Below are 22,830 nucleotides of genomic sequence, written 5' to 3' on the forward strand. Positions count from 1 at the left end.
TCCGGAGGATAAGACATGCTGTAACAACAGAATAGTGAGTGCAGCTCCGGAGGATAAGACATGCTGTAACAAAAGAATAGTGACTGCAGCTCCGGAGGATAAGACATGATGTAACAACAGAATAGTGACTGCAGCTCTGGAGGATAAGACGATGTAACAGCAGAATAGTGACTGCAGCTCCGGAGGATAAGACATGCTGTAACAACAGAATAGTGACTGCAGCTCTGGAGGATAAGACGATGTAACAGCAGAATAGTGACTGCAGCTCCGGAGGATAAGACATGCTGTAACAACAGAATAGTGACTGCAGCTCCGGAGGATGAGACATGCTGTAACAACAGAATAGTGACTGCAGCTCCGGTGGATAAGACATGCTGTAACAACAGAATAGTGACTGCAGCGCCGGAGGATAAGACATGCTGTAACAACAGAATAGTGACTGCAGCTCCGGTGGATAAGACATGCTGTAACAACAGAATAGTGACTGCAGCTCCGGTGGATAAGACATGCTGTAACAACAGAATAGTGACTGCAGCGCCGGAGGATAAGACATGCTGTAACAACAGAATAGTGACTGCAGCTCCGGAGGATAAGACATGCTGTAACAACAGAATAGTGACTGCAGCTCCGGTGGATAAGACATGCTGTAACAACAGAATAGTGACTGCAGCGCCGGAGGATAAGACATGCTGTAACAACAGAATAGTGACTGCAGCTCCGGAGGATAAGACATGCTGTAACAACAGAATAGTGACTGCAGCTCCGGTGGATAAGACGTGCTGTAACAACAGAATAGTGACTGCAGCGCCGGAGGATAAGACATGCTGTAACAACAGAATAGTGACTGCAGCTCCGGTGGATAAGACATGCTGTAACAACAGAATAGTGACTGCAGCTCTGGAGGATAAGACGATGTAACAGCAGAATAGTGACTGCAGCTCTGGAGGATAAGACGATGTAACAGCAGAATAGTGACTGCAGCTCTGGAGGATAAGACGATGTAACAGCAGAATAGTGACTGCAGCTCTGGAGGATAAGACGATGTAACAGCAGAATAGTGACTGCAGCTCTGGAGGATAAGACATAATGTAACAGCAGAATAGTAACTGCAGCTCTGGAGGAAAGGACACGACTGATCAGTAGTTACAGAGCTGCTCGCCGTCGTGCGGCCATGGTTTACGGTGGAGCTGAGAGTCGGGTGTACACTTTGGCGCTCGCCGTCATATCTCCTCATACGGGAGAATAATCTGCAACTGACAGATAACGCAGCTCATAAATCAGCGCCGGTGCTTGCAGGCCGCGAGTCGTCCCGGGATTAGTATCAGTCTCTGGGATGTATTTACATCTCGGTGACAGCAAGCGTCTCGCGGGAGACCGTGTCACCTGGCGCCGCTCCGCTGGAAGATCCGCCGCAAATCTGTCACATAAGAAGAATCACTGAAACAGCCAGGATGAATTCCCTATAAACACAATAAGGAGGCGTCATCGTCTCGTGATCCGTGATCTGCCCGGGATCTGTCCGTGATCTACCCAGGATCTATCCGAGACCTGTAAGTGATCTGCCTGGAATGAACCACTGTAACAAGTTCTTACTCCATAAAACAATCAGACATGGGACGAGCTGATGAATTCAAGGGGTGTGGACACTGATGTGATGATAGCAGCCCAGGAGTCCGAAAATCACAGCCGCCCCCATATGTATGTGTGACCCGAAGTGGTGAGGGGCAGATGCTATGTGTGCGGGCCACGGTGATCTCCCCCAACAACAGAGGTGCGTAATCATAAATGTGCAAACCTGGAGGAAGAGGCAACACGTCTGCAGGGTGACAGCTGTACTACTGCTCCCTGTTATCAGCCATTACTGGGCAGGAGACTACAATCTATGACTCCCTGCTAGGAGCAGCACCTGCCTCAGTAGGTCCAGGACTTCCAGGAGAACGACCATAGCCTGCAGTCTGCCTCTCTTCTTCCCAGGAGGAGGACCATAGTCTGCCTCTCTTCTTCCCAGGAGGAGGACCATAGTCTGCCTCTCTTCTTCCCAGGAGGAGGACCATAGTCTGCCTGTCTTCTTCCCAGGAGGAGGACCATAGTCTGCCTCTCTTCTTCCCAGGAGGAGGACCATAGTCTGCCTCTCTTCTTCCCAGGAGGAGGACCATAGTCTGCCTCTCTTCTTCCCAGGAGGAGGACCATAGTCTGCCTCTCTTCTTCCCAGGAGGAGGACCATAGTCTGCCTCTCTTCTTCCCAGGAGGAGGACCATAGTCTGACTCTCTTCTTCCCAGGAGGAGGACCATAGTCTGACTCTCTTCTTCCCAGGAGGAGGACCATAGTCTGCCTCTTTTCTTCCCAGGAGGAGGACCATAGTCTGCCTCTCTTCTTCCCAGGAGGAGGACCATAGTCTGCCTCTCTTCTTCCCAGGAGGAGGACCATAGTCTGCCTCTCTTCTTCCCAGGAGGAGGACCATAGTCTGCCTCTCTTCTTCCCAGGAGGAGGACCATAGTCTGCCTCTCTTCTTCCCAGGAGGAGGACCATAGTCTGACTCTCTTCTTCCCAGGAGGAGGACCATAGTCTGACTCTCTTCTTCCCAGGAGGAGGACCATAGTCTGACTCTCTTCTTCCCAGGAGGAGGACCATAGTCTGACTCTCTTCTTCCCAGGAGGAGGACCATAGTCTGACTCTCTTCTTCACAGGAGGAGGACCATAGTCTACCTCTCTTCTCCCCAGGAGGAGGACCATATAGACTGCCTTTCTTCTCCCCAGGAGGAGGACCATAGTCTGACTCTCTTCTTCCCAGGAGGAGGACCATAGTTTGACTCTCTTTTTCCCAGGAGGAGGACCATAGTTTGCCTCTCTTCTCCCCAGGAGGAGGACCATAGTCTGCCTCTCTTCTCCCCAGGAGGAGGACCATAGTCTGCCTCTCTTCTCCCCAGGAGAAGGACCATAGTCTGCCTCTCTTCTCCCCAGGAGGAAGACCATAGTCTACCTCTCTTCTCCCCAGGAGGAGGACCATAGTCTGCCTCTCTTCTCCCCAGGAGGAGGACCATATAGTCTACCTCTCTTCTCCCCAGGAGGAGGACCATAGTCTGCCGTATGCCTCTCTTCTCCCCAGGAGGAGGACCATAGTCTGCCTCTCTTCTCCCCAGGAGGAGGACCATATAGTCTACCTCTCTTCTCCCCAGGAGGAGGACCATAGTCTGCCGTATGCCTCTCTTCTCCCCAGGAGGAGGACCATAGTCTGCCTCTCTTCTCCCCAGGAGTTGGACCATATAGTCGGCCTCTCTTCTCCCCAGGAGGAGGACCATATAGTCGGCCTCTCTTCTCCCCAGGAGGAGGACCATATAGTCTGCCTCTCTTCTCCCCAGGAGAAGGACCATAGTCTGCCTCTCTTCTCCCCAGGAGGAGGACCATAGTCTGCCTCTCTTCTCCCCAGGAGGAGGACCATAGTCTGCCTGTCTTCTCCCCAGGAGGAGGACCATAGTATACCTCTCTTCTCCCCAGGAGGAGGACCATAGTCTACCTCTCTTCTCCCCAGGAGGAGGACCATAGTCTGCCTCTCTTCTCCCCAGGAGGAGGAGGACCATAGTCTGACTCTCTTCACCCCAGGAGGAGGACCATAGTCTGCCTCTCTTCACCCCAGGAGGAGGACCATAGTCTGCCTCTCTTCTTCCGAGGAGGACCATAGTCTTCCTCACTTCTCCCCAGGAGGAGGCCCAGAGTCTGCCTCTCTTCTCCCCTGGGAGAGGCAGCCTTCCTGGGAGCCGGGCATGGCTTCCCAGGCTTCTGTTCCGCGGTCTGTGCCGGCGGGGAACAGAAAGGAACAACAACCGGCCCACGAGGGAGTGAGATCAGGACGGGTGAGGAGGAACATACCCACTTATTCAAACATGGATCATCATCCGCACAGAGAGGGCACCCCAGAAACAAGAGCTCAGGAACATCCTGGGGGGAGATGATAGTCTGCCTCTCTTCTCCCCAGGAGAAGGACCATAGTCTGCCTCTCTTCTCCCCAGGAGGAGGACCATAGTCTGCCTCTCTTCTCCCCAGGAGGAGGACCATAGTCTGCCTGTCTTCTCCCCAGGAGGAGGACCATAGTATACCTCTCTTCTCCCCAGGAGGAGGACCATAGTCTACCTCTCTTCTTCCCAGGAGGAGGACCATAGTCTGCCTCTCTTCTTCCCAGGAGGAGGACCATAGTCTGCCTCTCTTCTTCCCAGGAGGAGGACCATAGTCTGCCTCTCTTCTTCCCAGGAGGAGGACCATAGTCTGCCTCTCTTCTTCCCAGGAGGAGGACCATAGTCTTGACTCTCTTCTTCCCAGGAGGAGGACCATAGTCTGACTCTCTTCTTCCCAGGAGGAGGACCATAGTCTGCCTCTTTTCTTCCCAGGAGGAGGACCATAGTCTGCCTCTCTTCTTCCCAGGAGGAGGACCATAGTCTGCCTCTCTTCTTCCCAGGAGGAGGACCATAGTCTGCCTCTCTTCTTCCCAGGAGGAGGACCATAGTCTGCCTCTCTTCTTCCCAGGAGGAGGACCATAGTCTGCCTCTCTTCTTCCCAGGAGGAGGACCATAGTCTGACTCTCTTCTTCCCAGGAGGAGGACCATAGTCTGACTCTCTTCTTCCCAGGAGGAGGACCATAGTCTGACTCTCTTCTTCCCAGGAGGAGGACCATAGTCTGACTCTCTTCTTCCCAGGAGGAGGACCATAGTCTACCTCTCTTCTCCCCAGGAGGAGGACCATATAGACTGCCTTTCTTCTCCCCAGGAGGAGGACCATAGTCTGACTCTCTTCTTCCCAGGAGGAGGACCATAGTTTGACTCTCTTTTTCCCAGGAGGAGGACCATAGTTTGCCTCTCTTCTCCCCAGGAGGAGGACCATAGTCTGCCTCTCTTCTCCCCAGGAGGAGGACCATAGTCTGCCTCTCTTCTCCCCAGGAGGAGGACCATAGTCTGCCTCTCTTCTCCCCAGGAGGAAGACCATAGTCTACCTCTCTTCTCCCCAGGAGGAGGACCATAGTCTGCCTCTCTTCTCCCCAGGAGGAGGACCATATAGTCTACCTCTCTTCTCCCCAGGAGGAGGACCATAGTCTGCCGTATGCCTCTCTTCTCCCCAGGAGGAGGACCATAGTCTGCCTCTCTTCTCCCCAGGAGGAGGACCATATAGTCTACCTCTCTTCTCCCCAGGAGGAGGACCATAGTCTGCCGTATGCCTCTCTTCTCCCCAGGAGGAGGACCATAGTCTGCCTCTCTTCTCCCCAGGAGGAGGACCATATAGTCGGCCTCTCTTCTCCCCAGGAGGAGGACCATATAGTCTGCCTCTCTTCTCCCCAGGAGAAGGACCATAGTCTGCCTCTCTTCTCCCCAGGAGGAGGACCATAGTCTGCCTCTCTTCTCCCCAGGAGGAGGACCATAGTCTGCCTGTCTTCTCCCCAGGAGGAGGACCATAGTATACCTCTCTTCTCCCCAGGAGGAGGACCATAGTCTACCTCTCTTCTCCCCAGGAGGAGGACCATAGTCTGCCTCTCTTCTCCCCAGGAGGAGGAGGACCATAGTCTGCCTCTCTTCTCCCCAGGAGGAGGAGGACCATAGTCTGACTCTCTTCACCCCAGGAGGAGGACCATAGTCTGCCTCTCTTCTTCCGAGGAGGACCATAGTCTTCCTCACTTCTCCCCAGGAGGAGGCCCAGAGTCTGCCTCTCTTCTCCCCTGGGAGAGGCAGCCTTCCTGGGAGCCGGGCATGGCTTCCCAGGCTTCTGTTCCGCGGTCTGTGCCGGCGGGGAACAGAAAGGAACAACAACCGGCCCACGAGGGAGTGAGATCAGGACGGGTGAGGAGGAACATACCCACTTATTCAAACATGGATCATCATCCGCACAGAGAGGGCACCCCAGAAACAAGAGCTCAGGAACATCCTGGGGGGAGATGAGCTCCAGTGAGTCCACAAGTTCCTTCTCCTCCCGAGTGGTCGCCATGTTGCAAGAGTAAGAGGACGCCGGCAGAGAACTGACCGGGCTGAAGGAGCAGCTGCGGGAGGCACGGATCCTGAACACCCGTGCCTCTAACAAGGAAAGACCCGCGACCTCCCAGAGGTTTAAAGCCCTCAGAGATGAGGTGGTCCGGTTAGTGCTCCTCCGGGAGGGGATTGAGAAAAGCGCAGGTCCCTTCCTGGAGAGGTTTAAGAACCAGCGGCGGTTCTCAGAAATGAAGGGGTTAAACACCTCAGGGAGAACTGCCAGCCGGCGTCCTAAGCGAGGAGGAGGAGGAGGACGAAGTCGTGGCTGTTGTCTCTCGTGCTGGAATAAGCCGGGAGAAAGAGTCGCAGAGCCAGCAAGGAACTGGTCTCCCGGCACAGCAGAGGACTCCGACAACCCAGGCTGGAGTGTCAGCGGAGGAAGAGGAGGAGTGCGGTCTGTTGAGGGAGATCAGAGAGCTGGAGTCTCCTGTGGACCTAACCAGATTCTCCTTCGGGGAGGACGAGCCAGCGGAGGAGACCAAAAAGAGGAGGAAGACAAAAAAGATGACACAGGAGGTGGTGAGTTACAAATATGTACCAATGTCTGATGTTACACCTACCACCTCCTGTGTAAACCCCACCAAACCTAAAGCACGGGCTCTGCAGTGGGTTCGGGGCATAGGCAAGGTGGGGAGAGGTGGAGGACGTCCGGCAATACTGCCGTCTGTGCGGGGAACAGTGCAGGGGGTGAGGCTGTGAGGTACTCACGGTGCCGGACATAGGGGACCCCGTGGAGTTTCCCTCCCTGCCTTCTGCGGCTAAGCCGGTTATCACCGGGGCCGAGGAGAGCGGGGGGGATGTCCACGCCGTTGCGAAAGGGGGACGGTGTGGGCAGACTCCATCCCTGCTCACTGCAGCTGAGCAGGCCGACGCCGGGACTGTGGGGGGCAGGGCTGAGGAGCATGGTGCGGCGAAATGGGGGCGCACTGTTGTGACAGGGCGGAAGTGCGCCTCAACAAAAGGAGAAGAGGAGCGCAGCTGGGACAGGGGAGCTGCGTGTCAAGAAAGTAGATAAGAAGCAGAAAGTAGATAAGCAGGAGAAACCAAGTGTGAGGAACACTGGGCGCAATGCCGTGCCGGGGGTGGCAGTGTCCCAGCACCCAAATGTTACACTAAACCCCTGAAATCTGTGGCTACAGGGCAGGCAGATAAAAAACATTCCACCAAGGACAATAGAGGGCAAACTGCTGCAGTAGGGGGGCAGGTCGCTCCAGGAACACAGCAGAAACCCAGCACTAATCAATGAAAAACGGGTGTGGTGCTGAACCCCTCCCCTGGTCCAGCAGGTGTGAGTGCAGAGACTCCAGACACAAGGGAGGAGGGAATGGAAGTGACTGTGGAAGGTGCAGAGAACAGTGGAACAAATGGTGGTGAGAATAATGGTAATGGGGTGACGGGAAGTGGCGGTAATAGTAAGGGGAGTGAAAGGAACAGTGCAGAAAATGATGGGAGTATTGGTGGAGTGAATGAGGAGAGCAGCACTGGTGTTGGTGGAGGGGAAGTAGGTAGTGGTCCCACTGCCCCCCCAGTGGTGGCGAGGGCTTCAGCCCCTATCTATTCGGGGGCTGTCACTGCTGGGGGTAGTAGTGCGCCCTTGTCTGGTGGCCCCGAGGACGGTGACTTGCAGCAGCGCTTCCTGGACGCCCTGAAGAAAGGGGAGAGTTCCATCAATGTAGAGGGGAGGGAGGTTGATCTGTCTTTCTGGATAGAGAGACACGGTCTTTCCGCCTTCCGAGATAGAGGGGCAGAGACTGTCTGGTCTCTGCCGACACCGGGGCAGAGGAGTAACCGTAGGAACGTGGCCCGTCTCCAGTGGGTAAGCAAGGATGCCTGTCCTGATCGGTCAAAGGTTGCTGAGCTCCTGCTGGGGATGGGCTTCGCGGCATACGACATCTTTGCCTTGATCCATCCCTATGGGACCTCCTACTTCGATGTCAGCTTCGTGAGACCGGAGGGCCTTGAGCTTTTTTGGTCTCGCCATGAGCTGGCTCGGGGTCACCCCGAATGGCAAGGTTTCGTCCCTGTCGCAATATCCCGCCAGAACTCGGTCAGGAAGGTGACCGTTTTGACCAGTAACGAGTCACTTTCCTGCATGGACATCTCCACCTGGATTGGTCGATATGGCGACATCGTCGGCATTCCTGAGAAGACCCGCGACGACCATGGTATCTGGTCAGGGGCCTGGACCTTCATGGTGAAACTGAAGGTTTCAGGAAACACTGTTACCCATATACCTTCCTCTACATTTTTGGGGAGGGACAGGATCCTGATTTTCTACCAGGGGCAGCCTAAGGTCTGTCACAGGTGCGGCAGCCCCACACACTTCAGTGCGCAGTGTACCACCCAGAAATGCGCACTGTGTGGGGACCTTGGCCATCTCGCTGCTACCTGTGCCGCGTTCCTTTGCCAATGCAGTCCTGAAAGCGGCGAGTGCGGGACAGGCGAAAGCCGGGACTAATCTTGCCGGTGAAGGGACCAGTAGGGGCGGAGGAGGCAGGGAACCGGTGAGGAGCAAGCTGCCGACACCCAACATCAGGCGGCAGGAGCAGCGCCATGGGAACAGGGGGCAGGGAGTAATGACCCTAAACCCTGACCCGGGTACTTCACTCGCAGCTGAGGATCCTAAAGACAGCGAATTGAGTGAGGAAGTCAGGAGACTTGAAAGGGAGGAGCAGGCGGACGCCATGTCCTCCCAGGAACCCTCATCCGGTGACAGTCTGGATGAGGGGGAATGGTCACAACAAAGGAAAAAAGGGTAACAGGAAAACAACCAAGGGTAGGAGTGGGTCTGGGTCTCGAGCTTCCGTTCTGGAGTGCGACCCCTCTGATTCTCTAGCCCTGATCCAGGTGCCATTGGAAGGTCCAGCCGCCCACCCTCTCGTGGATCTCTCCAACCGGTTCGGGGCCCTCCGGGACTCCCCTGCAGAGGGGGAGGACGGGAGCCCCGAGCCGGAGGTTGCGGACAAGGTTGTTGGGGCTCAGGAGGTCGCTGAGTCTTCTACTCTGGGGGGGGGGAACTACCTCGGGACCACCAGACAAGGGCCAGAGTGTATGTAAGGAGAGAATGGATGAGTCTGTGTGTCTTAAGTGCACTAAAAGCTCGTCATTGTCTGAGGAAGAGGGTGAAGCTGTTGGGGGTGGGAAGAAAAAGGCTTTCTAATCCAATCAATCATGATGGCGGCATCCACCCCGTTGACGCTGGCAACCATTAATGTTGCCAGCATAAAGTCGAAGCGGCAAGGTACACGGCCTTTCATTTTCTCGGCCAACTTGATGTCAACATTTTGTTTTTGCAGGAGACCAGGTTGACTGACCTATCAACCATGCGTAAAGCAAGGCGGGAGTGGAGGCAACAGCGGTGATAAGAGACTGATCTGGCCTGGTCCAGGCCCTGCCTGGGGGAAAAATTTTGGGGTCTGATCCTAGCTCGGAGAAATCCTGAACTTTGTGGCCAGAGCTGGATCAGGGGTGGCGGGATAGTTAGTGTAGATGTGATTATATATTAGTTAAAAAAATAAAAAATAAAAAAACACCCCCCCAATAAAATATATATATATATTAATTTTGTATATTGTGTTTGTAATTAGGTTTGTTGTGTGAATGTGGTGGTGTAAGGGGGAGTCTGTGAGGTAAGGCAGTGGGACCAGAGGGTATTAGGTGTGTTCTGGTGTCTTGTACAATATTCGGACTGGTGCCATATGTTTATATTGTATATAGTGTATATAGTATTGTATATAGGACGGTGTAAATGTAGTTTAGGGTTGTGTATAATGGTGTGTATGACGCTGGGCCGGGGGTTTTACATGATTTTATGCTATTTATTATTTATTATTTTACGGGGGTATTCGTGTAGTTATAGTTATTTTGTTTCTTCCCTTTTTAGTTTTATTTTCTTTATTATTTTGTTTCTTTAATTTTATTTTCATTTTTCTTTTTTTGTAAGTCGAGAACTTTCCTTCATATTGTTTCCATTTCTGGTTTATTTCTTTGTGTTTTGTGTCTGATTTTGTCGTCTTGTCGTCTGATTGAAGCTTTGTTCTTAAGTTTTGTGCTGTTAGGTTTTATCCTGTGATTTATAATAAATATATAATAAAGAGACCTACAATCTATTACTCCCTGTAATCAGCCACGAGGGCGTTTTGTGTCGCCCCAATTAATTATACAGTGATGTGAAAACCCATCTCTTCAGGAAAGCCTACAGCCTGCAAGGATCCCCGCTGCCCCCTCACCACTACTGGAGCTGCTGCAACCCACCAACCTACTGTCTCCTTCCCCACCATCCTGTTGCATGTAAGCCCCCGAGGGCAGGGTCCTCTCTCCCCTCTGTATCAGTCTGTGATTGTTAGTTTACTGTAAGTGATATCGGTAATTTGTATGTAACCCCTTCTCATGTACAGCACCATGGAACCAATGGGGCTATAGAAATAATAATAATAATGTGGAGTCCAGACGTGCACTGCTGCCATCTTGTGGCTGAGTTTAGGTATGACATGTCAGGACCAGGACCATGTTCTGTGCCCCGGATTACATGAGGCGACACTATAGGGCGAGATTTTTATCGTAAGATGCCACATAACCGCACACAGAAGGAGAGAATAGGAGACAGATCTCACCTGGTGTAGCGCCAGCGAGTGCCCGTATCTCTGATGGGGGGCGGTTTGTGCGGAGCTCACAGGAACCACATTCCAGATGCTGCTCTCCACGTTGTAGCTGTAAAAGACAAAACATGACATTCACAGGCACCGAGCGTCTCCAGAATCTGACGTTACAGTAACTGGGGGTTATATATGGATGGTGGGCACGCGTATGTATGTTTTTGGCATTGTGTGTGTGTAAGGGGTGTACCGGGACCAAGTAATGCTCCACCCCTTTGGAATTTAAATGAATATGTTGCTGGATGTATATTAATGCCTATAATAAGTCCTGATTATAACGTGATGTTCCTTATGATGTTAAATGTACTGCCATATGTATGTATATAGTTATGAAGGGAAAGTGCAGTGCTTAGTTCAGCCACTAGAGGGGGGCATGTTAGGATACTATACAGACAAGTACATAGAGTTAAGCACTAGTTAATTTAGGAGGAGCCAACAGCAGCTAAGATAGGGAGGACTTCTTGATAGGAGACAGACGGGTCACGGAGCACAAACCGCCTGCACGGGCTTAAGTGCCCAAAATTCTAGCACAGGCCTAAGTGCCCAGAATTGTAGCAGTGACCACGCAACATTTAAGGGAGAAGATCAGCCATCCATATCTCCAGGACAGAGCAGCAGAGAATCAAAACAGGCTTGGAACAAGAAGCTTAATGCAGAAACAGTGGCAATACGGGGAAGCAGGTGGCTCCAATATGTGGCAACTTATAGCATGGGATGATGCCCTCAGATCCGGGGCGAAACGGCTGAGGGAACTTCCAGATGCAGTGAGTTTGGACCGGGAGGACGCTGTGTCACCGCAGGAGACAGTACAGAAGGGCAGGTCACTCGCCATGTGGCAACTGACTTCGGGAAACAGATGATCTTATGTCTGGGGCGAAACAGGCAGAGGAGTGTCTAACCATGGCAGAGCTAAACAGGGAGGACGCTGAGGAACCGTATGAGGCGGTCCGACCCGGATACGTGCTGTGTCACAGTGAGAGAAGTACAGGGAAAAAGGAAGAGATGTGTAATGTGGAACATGTGATTAATGCTGTGAAATAATTGGATGTGCTGCGAAACGAATAAAGTAAAGTTGTCCTTTTGAAAGTTGAAATTGACCATGACTTAATGCAAAATCATTTTCAGATAGCCTGCAGTGGCGCAGAAGGGATCCTGATGACGCTGGACCTGAAGTCACAGGTATGCTGACTAACGGACATTGTTTTCATGTGATAGGAGGCCAGGGCACAGAGGCCCCGGTGTCCTAGGCCATGACTACGGCCCTGGCCCTCCCTCACACTTGGCGTAGTCGGCAGGATGCCGACACCTTGCAATGCGGAGAAACCGCGAAGAAAGGAGACCAGAAAAAGTGAGGATGAAGATGTCGTGAATATTGCTGGAAAAATGGATTTCACTAAAACCCCAAATGTGACTGACATGGTGATGGCAAAGATGACGCCACAAAGAACAACAACATGGACCTCACCCTTCGTGGGCGTGCTGATGCTGAATTGGCGCCAAATCAGGCCGGATTACATCCTCCGGTCTGCCCCTTGGAACGGGTGGGGTCCAGAAGAAAACTCCGAGTGCAGCTGCGCGGCGCCATTGTGTGATCCGCTAACGGCAGTGATGGAACACTCGTGCAGCCGGCACTGCAGAGGAGTAGGCCGCGTGGAGTGGAGGTGGCGGCAGAAGGAGAAGAAGAACCAAGCCGGATGGCTTACCGGAGTAGCAGACGAATTCTGGGCTTAGCGGTTTCCCGTGTTGTCGGTGGAGCAGGATCAACAGCTGCTGGAGCAATCCGTGGTGGAGAACAAGCAGGTGCGCTGTCAATAGGAGCCACAGAGTTTACCGGAGCCAGGACGTCTGCAATAGCAGGGGACAGTATTACTTTGGAGGGAGCCGGAACCAATTCACTCAGGACTGGAGGCTGGAGAGCCGGAAGTAGCGACCGCCCCGGAGGAGCTTGAGGAGATGGGAGAAGAGCTGGATCTTTATCAGTCACCACGGGCGTGCGCAGCCGCAACCGCAGAAAAATACAGCAGGCCCAGGACGAGCGCGGTCAGCAACAGCAAGCAGGAGAGGGTGAGTGCACCACAGCCCTTGACCCCGGATGGATGGTCCCTGCCTCAGCCCGTCGCACCAGGAGCCATTGCCCGATTTCACGCCCGAGGAGTGGTCTGCGTCGCGACCTCATACTCCAGAGGCTGGGCCTACTACCAGCAAGGCCATGTCCCTGGGGGCCTCACACTTCCATCACTCAGTGGAAGGCCCGTTCCTCACTCCTGGTCAGTCCTCTTGGGTTGCGGACAGTATAGAAACAAGAAACAGCGGGAGAAGGAAATCTGGGCCCACCTGCGGCAATATGGAGAAGGTGCTATGGCAGAGAGCCGCTCTCACGGACAGTTGGTTCACACCAACGTCGATCAGGGCCACGGCTTCATACGGGAAGTTGGGACTAATGATAAATTATATGTAAATGCCACCTCTGTGAAATTTGGGATACCCCTAGTGGAAGGGGATTGGGTCTCCTTTTACAAAGACGACTGTCCCAGGAGTTACTTTGTGGTGGCAGAAACCCTGTGTAATCAGGAGGATAAAGAACTGCATGCGGGCCCGGGAACGTTCGGTGCCCTATGCCCCTTCTGCATCTCAGTCCCACACTACCTCTGCAATCTCCTGGCAACCAGCGACGTCTGCGGCTGCAGAGGCGTTAGCCCGAAACCGGGCATGGAGTCCTAAAGGGGACAATGCGGCACGGGACGCATGCCGTTGAATGGTAAAAAAACTCTCTGCTATATACAGAGTTGTGCTTGTTGCATCATGAGGAAGTCAATATTACGGGACTGTTCCACGTCCCAGCGGGCAAAGGAGCCCTGATCACCCCAAGGATGGGGGTAATGTGACCGGACCGGGTCACAAAGCACACGTCATAGAAATGTTTTTTCTTTTTTTTCTTTTTTGTTGCGCCTGCTGCGCCCTTTCTGCTGGAAAGCAGGACCTTGTCTGTGACTGTGTGTACTGGGGTAACAAACTGGTCCCAGGACAGACAATGCGCAAGATGTTTAAAGACAGTGCCACTCTTAACGGAAGGGGGACGCCTTCCTCCTTTTGAGGACTGTTGACCTAATGAAAAGGTCTAACGCTTGTAAATATGCTTGGTCTTAATATATGGGACCGTTTCACAAAGGAAAGGGGAAGACCTCTTCCCAGGAACAATGGACCTTACTAAAGGATCACACTATACATTATGGTTTTATGCCGGTATACGTGGCGTAAGATGGACCTAACCTGGAGGACAGTGAGCCAGGCATTTCGTCTTAAGAGCATGGACACTTCTTTTATGCGGCGGCTCATAGTGAGCCAATGGAATATTTCTACCTCATGTAAGATGTGTTTGTGTCCCTGCGTTGAGTATAATATGCACAGATTAAAGTTTACTCGGGCTATGGTCAGGGACGAACATAATTAAAGAAAGGGAGGATGTAAGGGGTGTCCCGGGACCGTGTAATGCTCCACCCCTTTAGTATTTAAATGTATATGTTGCTGTATGTATATTAATGCCTTTAATACATCCTGATTGTAATGTCATGCTTCTTATGCTGTTAAATGTACTACCATATACAGTACAGACCAAAAGTTTGGACACACCTTCTCATTCAAAGAGTTTTCTTTATTTTCATGACTATGAAAATTGTAGATTCACTCTGAAGGCATCAAAACTATGAATTACCACATGTGGAATTATATAATTAACAAAAAAGTGTGAAACAACTGAAAATATGTCTTATATTCTAGGTTCTTCAAAGTAGCCACCTTTTGCTTTGATTACTGCTTTGCACACTCTTGGCATTCTCTTGATGAGCTTCAAGAGGTAGTCACCGGAAATGGTTTTCACTTCACAGGTGCGCCCTGTCAGGTTTAATAAGTGCCAAGAGAATGCCAAGAGTGTACAAAGCAGTAATCAAAGCAAAAGGTGGCTACTTTGAAGAACCGAGAATATAAGACATATTTTCAGTTGCTTCACACTTGTTTGTTAATTATATAATTCCACATGTGGTAATTCATAGTTTTGATGCCTTCAGAGTGAATCTACAATTTTCATAGTCATGAAAATAAAGAAAACTCTTTGAATGAGAAGGCGTGTCCAAACTTTTGGTCTGTACTGTATATGTATATAGTTATGAAGGGAAAGTGCAGTGGTTAGTTCAGCCACTATAGGGGGGCATGTTAGGATAGTAAAGAGACAGGTACATAGAGAATCATAGAATGGTAGAGTTGGAAGGGACCTCCTGGGCCATCTGGTCCAACCCCCTGCTCAAAGCAGGATTCGCTAAATCATCCCAGACAGATGTCTGTCCAGCCTCTGTATGAAGACTTCAATTGAAGGAGAACTCACCACCTCCCGTGACAGCCTGATCCACTCATTGATCACTCTAAGTGTCAAAAAGTTTTTTCTAATATTTAATCTGTGTCTCCTCCCATTCAGTTTCATCCTATTGCTTCTAGAGTTAGGAATTAGTTAATTTAGGAGGGGTCAAATGCAGCTAAGCTATGGAGAACTTCCTGATAGGAGACAGACGAGCCAATGAGCCCAAACCGCCTGCACGGGCCTAAGTGCCCAGAATTGTAGCAGTGACCACGCAACGTTTAAGGGAGAAGACCAGCCATCCATAGCTACAGACCAGAACAACAGAGGACCACAGCAGTCTTGGAACAGAAGCTTAAGGCAGAAACAGTGGCAACACGGGGACGCAGGTGGCTCCAATATATGACAACTTATTGCATGGGCTGATGCCCTCTGATCCGGGGCGAAACGGCTGAGGGAACTTCCAGATACAGTGAGTTTGGACCGGGAGGACGCTGTGTCACCGCAGGACACAGTACAGAAGGGCAGGTCACTCGCCATGTGGCAACTGACTTAGGGAACAGATGATCTCATGTCTGGGGTGAAACAGGCAGAGGAGTGTCTAACCGTGGCAGAGCTAAACAGGGAGGATGCTGAGGAACCTCATGAGGCGGTCTGACCCAGGTACGTACTGTGTGACAATGAGAGAAGTACAGGGAAAGTGGAAAAGATGTGTAATGTTGAACATGTGATTAATGCTGTGAAAGATTTGGATGTGCTGCAAAAAGAATACAGTAAAGTTGTCCTTTTGAAAGTTGAAATGGACTGTGACTTAGTTCATGCGAAACAGTTTGCAGACAACCTTCAGTGGCGCAGTAGGGATCCTGATGTCACAGGTATGCTGCCTAATGGACTTTGTTTTCATGTGATGGGAGGCCAGGGCACAGAGGCCCCGGAGTCCTCAGCCAAGACTACGGCCCTGGCCCTCCCTTACATGTGCTCACTGAACGTCCGTGTAGAGGTGTAGTGGCAGCCATGTTGGTTGTCACATGGCTTTCAAAAAATGGATAGAAATAACAATTGGCTGAGAAGAACATTTCCTGCACACCCAGGAGCGAAACGTTTCATTGTACCGGGAAGTTAATAATAATAATAATAATAATAATAATAATCTTTATTTATATAGCGCCAACATATTCCGCAGCGCTTTACAGTTGAACAGTTTCAAACACAACAGTCATAAGTAACAACGTTAACAATACAATAATTAAAGCGAAATAAGACGACCCTGCTGGTGAGAGCTTACAATCTACAATGAGGTGGGGGCGATACAAAGCACAGGTTTGTATTTACAATTGTGTATTTACAATGATGGTGCAGCCATCTTCAGGGGGTGGGGGATAGATGGAGATAGTGAATGGGCTCCCAAGAAATAGACAGAATCAGACATAAGGGGGTCACTTACTTTAACACCATCTGGAAGGAGCTGTAATTGAAAGCATAGCCGCCGATCACCCACATAAACTTTCCATGCATCACGGCTTTGTGTGAGGCGCGGCCGACCGAGGGGCTGAACGGCTTCACATTGGGCAGGATCCAGTAAGATTCTGTGGAGGGGACACTGAGCGAACAGTCAGGACCTGAGGACAGAAGAACGGAGCGGACAGACAGATGACGGGAGAAAAACAAAAGATATGTTAGTATAACCCTATAATCACCACTAGATGTCAGTATAACCCTATAATCACCACTAGATGTCAGTATAACCCTATAATCACCACTAGATGTCAGTATAACACTATAATCACCACTAGATGTCAGTATAACACTATAATCACCACTAGATGTCAGTATAACCCTATAATCACCACTAGATGTCAGTATAACCCTATAATCACCACTAGATGTCAGTATAGCCTTATAATCCGCCTTATAATGGGTGGCCACCAAGGACAACATCTGCAAGGAGTTTGTATGTTCTCCCCGTGTTTGCATGGGTTTCCTCCGGGCACTCCGGTTTCCTCCCACATGCTAATGTGTGCAAAACTGTAAAGCGCTGTGGAATTTGTTAGCGCTATATAAAAATAAAGATTACTATTATTATAATATATATAGAATATAACACTATAGTCACCACTAGATGTCAGTATAATAATAATACATTTTATTTCTATAGCGCCGACATATTCCGCAGCACTTTACATTTCAGAGGGGATTTGTACAGACAATAGACATTACAGCATAACAATAATCACATACAGTAGATTATAACAAATACCAAGAGGAGTGAGGGCCCTGCTCGCAAGCTTACAGTCTATGAGGAAAGAGGGAGACACGAAAGGTGGGTGGTAACAGTTGCCCTGATTGTATGGACCAGCCATAATGTTAAGTGTGTAACAGTACAGACACAGAGGGCTAATGGATGCATAAAGCATGTGGGAACATGATGCGGGGAACCTGGTTATGGTAAAACTTTTGGCTGTGCCACACAGGGATAGGTTAGGTTAATGTGTTGAGGCGGTAGGCCAGTCTGAATAAATGCGTTTTCAGGACACGCTTAAAATTGTGGGGATTGGGGACTAATCGTATTGACCTGGGAAGTGCATTCCAAAGAATTGGCGCGGCACGTGTAAAGTCTTGGAGACGGGAGTGGGAGGTTCTGATTATTGAGGATGCTAACCTCAGGTCATCAGCAGAACGGAGGGCGCGGGTAGGGTGGTATACTGAAACAAGGGAGGAGATGTAGGGTGGTGCTGAGCCATGGAGGGCTTTGTGGGTGAGGGTAATAAGTTTATACTGAAATCTGGAGTGGATGGGTAGCCAGTGTAATGACTGGCACAAGGTAGAGGCATCGGTGTAACGATTGGTGAGGAATATGATCCTGGCTGCAGCATTCAAGACAGATTGGAGAGGGGAGAGTTTGGTAAGAGGGAGACCGATTAGAAGAGAGTTACAATAGTCCAGACGAGAATGAATAAGAGAAACAGTAAGAGTTTTTGCAGTGTCAAAAGTAAGAAAAGGTCAAATTCTAGAAATGTTTTTGAGGTGCAGATGACAAGAGTGAGCCAGTGATCGGATGTGGGGGGTGAATAAAAGCTCGGAGTCAAGTATGACCCCAAGACAGCGGGCATGTTGCTGGGGAGTAATAGTGGAACCACACACGGAAATGGCAATGTCGGGTATAGGTACATTAGTAGCGGGAGGAAACACAAGGAGTTCAGTCTTTGACAGGTTCAGTTTTAGATATAGTGAGGACATGACAGTAGTCAGTATAATAATAATCATCACCACTAGATGTCAGTATAACCCTATAATTACCACTAGATACCAGTATAACCCTATAATCACCACTAGATGTCAGTATAACACTATAATCACCACTAGATGTCAGTATAACCCTATAATCACCACTAGATGTCAGTATAACACTATAATCACCACTAGATGTCAGTATAACCCTATAATCACCACTAGATGTCAGTATAACACTATAATCACCACTAGATGTCAGTATAACCCTATAATCACCACTAGATGTCAGTATAACCCTATAATCCCCACTAGATGTCAGTATAACTCTATAATCCCCACTAGATGTCAGTATAACCCTATAATCACCACTAGATGTCAGTATAACCCTATAATCACCACTAGATGTCAGTATAACGCTATAATCACCACTAGATGTCAGTATAACCCTATAATCACCACTAGATGTCAGTAAAACCCTATAATCACCACTAGTATCAGTATAACCCTATAATCACCACTAGATGTCAGTACAACCCTATAATCACCACTAGATGTCAGTATAACCCTATAATCACCACTAGATGTCAGTACAACCCTATAATCACCGCTAGATGTCAGAATAACCCTATAATCACCACTAGATGTCAGTATAACCCTATAATCACCACTAGATGTCAGTATAACGCTATAATCACCGCTAGATGTCAGTATAACCCTATAATCACCACTAGATGTCAGTATAACCCTATAATCACCACTAGATGTCAGTATAACGCTATAATCACCACTAGATATCAGTATAACGCTATAATCACCACTAGATGTCAGTATAACGCTATAATCACCACTAGATGTCAGTATAACCCTATAATCACCACTAGATGTCAGTAAAACTCTATAATCACCACTAGATGTCAGTATAACACTATAGTCAACACTAGATGTCAGTATAACACTATAATCAACACTAGATGTCAGTATAACCCCATAATTACCACTAGATGTCAGTATAACCCTATAGTCACCACTTGATGTCAGTATAACACTATAATCACCACTAGATGTCATTATAACCCTATAATTACCACTAGATGTCAGTATAACACTATAATCACCACTAAATGTCAGTATAACACTATAATCACCACTAGATGTCAGTATATTCCTATAATCACCACTAGATGTCAGTATAACCCTATAATCACCACTAGATGTCAGTACAACCCTATAATCACCACTAGATGTCAGTATAACCCTATAATCACCACTAGATGTCAGTATAACGCTATAATCACTGCTAGATGTCAGTACAACCCTATAATCACCACTAGATGTCAGTATAACTCTGTAATCACCACCAGATGTCAGTATAACGCTATAATCACCGCTAGATGTCAGTATAACCCTATAATCACCACTAAATGTCAGTATAACACTATAATCACCACTAGATGTCAGTATATCCCTATAATCACCACTAGATGTCAGTATAACCCTATGTCAGTATAACGCTATAATCACCACTAGATGTCAGTATAACCCTATAATCACCACTGGATGTCAGTATAACCCTATAATCCCCACTAGATGTCAGTATAACGCTATAATCACCACTAGATGTCAGTATAACCCTATAATCACCACTAGATGTCAGTATAACACTATAATCACCACTAGATGTCAGTATAACCCTATAATCACCACTAGATGTCAGTATAACCCCATAATCCCCACTAGATGTCAGTATAACCCTATAATCACCACTAGATGTCAGTATAACGCTATAATCACCACTAGATGTCAGTATAACGCTATAATCACCAATAGATTTCAGTATAACTCTATAACCCCCACTAAATGTTAGTATAACCCCATAATTACCACTAGATGTCAGTATAACCCTATAGTCCCCACTAGATGTCAGTATAACTCTATAATCCCCACTAGATGTCAGTATAACCCTATAATCCCCACTAGATGTTAGTATAATGCTATAATCACCACTAGATGTCAGTATAACCCTATAATCACCACTAGATGTCAGTATAACGCTATAATCACCAATAGATTTCAGTATAACTCTATAACCCCCACTAGATGTTAGTATAACCCCATAATTACCACTAGATGTCAGTATAACCCTATAGTCCCCACTAGATGTCAGTATAACGCTATAATCACCACTAGATGTCAGTATAACCCTATAATCCCCACTAGATGTTAGTATAATGCTATAATCACCACTAGATGTCAGTATAACCCTATAATCACCACTAGATGTCAGTATAACCCTATAATCACCACTAGATGTCAGTATAATGCTATAATCACCACTAGATGTCAGTATAACCCTATAATCACCACTAGATGTCAGTATAACCCTATAATCACCACTAGATGTCAGTATAACGCTATAATCACCACTAGATTTCAGTATAACTCTATAACCCCCACTAGATGTCAGTATAACCTCATAATCACCACTAGATGTCAGTATAACCCCATAATCACCACTAGATGTCAGTATAATGTGTGTGCAGCGGTGATGTCCAGACTAAGGCGGTGATGTCCGCGCGCTGCAAGATGCGCAAGACTTCTTGTGCCGCTCACCTTGCCAGCTGTCGTTGCACACACACAGCTTCTCTCCGGTCAGGTCGCAGTAGCCGTGGTCGGGGCTGCCGCAGTTATTCTTGCAGTAGGGGATGTCGCAGGCTTCTCCCTTCCAGTATTTGTCACATTCACAGTACACGCGGCCGGGGACAGAGCTGCTGGTCGCACATTTGCCGTGAGAGGAGCAGTTACTGGGACAGGAATTTATTCTAAGGAGGAAGAAGAAAGGCGATGACAGCGGACGCCATGTTGTGGGGCAATCAGCAGCAACACAATAAAATGACTGCAGCTGGGGCATAAATGACACAAGGCCACGGAGAGCGGATCTAAACCTCACTCCAAACATCAATCATATGGGAAATACACCCCTGTTATACAGCAGCGCGGGGTCCGCTCCCCCTTCATACAGCAGCGCGGGGTCCGCTCCCCCTTCATACAGCAGCGCAGGGTCCGCTCCCCCTTCATACAGCAGCGCGGGGTCCGCTCCCCCTTCATACAGCAGCGCGGGGTCCGCTCCCCCTTCATACAGCAGCGCGGGGTCCGCTCCCCCTTCATACAGCAGCGCGGGGTCCGCTCCCCCTTCATACAGCAGAGCGGGGTCCGCTCCCCCTTCATACAGCAAAGCGGGGTCCGCTCCCCCTTCATACAGCAAAGCGGGGTCCGCTCCCCCTTTATACAGCAAAGCGGGGTCCGCTCCCCCTTCATACAGCAAAGCGGGGTCCGCTCCCCCTTCATACAGCAGAGCGGGGTCCGCTCCCCCTTTATACAGCAGAGCGGGGTCCACTCCCCCTTTATACAGCAGAGCGGGGTCCACTCCCCCTTTATACAGCAGAGCGGGGTCCACTCCCCCTTTATACAGCAGAGCGGGGTCCACTCCCCCTTTATACAGCAGAGCGGGGTCCACTCCCCCTTTATACAGCAGAGCGGGGTCCTCTCCCCCTTTATACAGCAGAGCGGGGTCCACTCCCCCTTTATACAGCAGAGCGGGGTCCTCTCCCCCTTTATACAGCAGAGCGGGGTCCACTCCCCCTTTATACAGCAGAGCGGGGTCCACTCCCCCTTTATGCAGCAGAGCGGGGTCCACTCCCCCTTTATACAGCAGAGCGGGGTCCGCTCCCCCTTTATACAGCAGAGCGGGGTCCGCTCCCCCTTTATACAGCAGAGCGGGGTCCGCTCCCCCTTTATACAGCAGAGCGGGGTCCGCTCCCCTTTATACAGCAGAGCGGGGTCCACTCCCCCTTCATACAGCAGAGCGGGGTCCACTCCCCCTTTATACAGCAGAGCGGGGTCCACTCCCCCTTTATACAGCAGAGCGGGGTCCGCTCCCCCTTTATACAGCAGAGCGGGGTCCACTCCCCCTTTATGCAGCAGAGCGGGGTCCACTCCCCCTTCATACAGCAGAGCGGAGTCCGCTCCCCCTTCATACAGCAGAGCGGGGTCCGCTCCCCCTTCATACAGCAGAGCGGGGTCCGCTCCCCCTTTATACAGCAGAGCGGGGTCCACTCCCCCTTTATACAGCAGAGCGGGGTCCACTCCCCCTTCATACAGCAGAGCGGGGTCCACTCCCCCTTTATACAGCAGAGCGGGGTCCACTCCCCCTCTATACAGCAGCGCGGGTCCACTCCCCCTTTATACAGCAGAGCGGGGTCCCCTCCCCCTTTATACAGCAGAGCGGGGTCCACTCCCCCTTTATACAGCAGAGCGGGGTCCACTCCCCCTTTATACAGCAGAGCGGGGTCCACTCCCCCTTTATACAGCAGCGCGGGGTCCACTCCCCCTTTATACAGCAGAGCGGGGTCCACTCCCCCTTTATACAGCAGAGCGGGGTCCACTCCCCCTTCATACAGCAGAGCGGGGTCCACTCCCCCTTTATACAGCAGAGCGGGGTCCCCTCCCCCTTTATACAGCAGAGCGGGGTCCACTCCCCCTTTATACAGCAGCGCGGGGTCCACTCCCCCTTTATACAGCAGAGCGGGGTCC

At 50.1% G+C, this 22,830-nt stretch overlaps 1 protein-coding gene across 2 annotated transcripts in view; it reads right to left on the bottom strand.

Moving 5' to 3' along the window:
* Positions 1-22,830, bottom strand: part of ATRNL1 (attractin like 1) — a 775,749-nt gene that overhangs the window by 613,133 nt on the left and 139,786 nt on the right. For both annotated transcript variants that reach the window (XM_073556584.1, XM_073556585.1), the window contains 3 exons: positions 20,851-21,059; positions 16,454-16,628; positions 10,620-10,716 (listed from right to left, as the gene is read on the bottom strand). In XM_073556584.1, coding sequence (XP_073412685.1) covers positions 10,620-10,716; positions 16,454-16,628; positions 20,851-21,059 — 481 coding nt within the window. The remainder of the gene's footprint in view (positions 1-10,619; positions 10,717-16,453; positions 16,629-20,850; positions 21,060-22,830) is intronic.

Source organism: Dendrobates tinctorius, unplaced genomic scaffold (assembly GCF_039654945.1).
Source record: "Dendrobates tinctorius isolate UK_male_01 unplaced genomic scaffold, ASM3965494v1 ptg000236l, whole genome shotgun sequence".
In the NCBI taxonomy this organism is placed as follows: domain Eukaryota; kingdom Metazoa; phylum Chordata; class Amphibia; order Anura; family Dendrobatidae; genus Dendrobates; species Dendrobates tinctorius.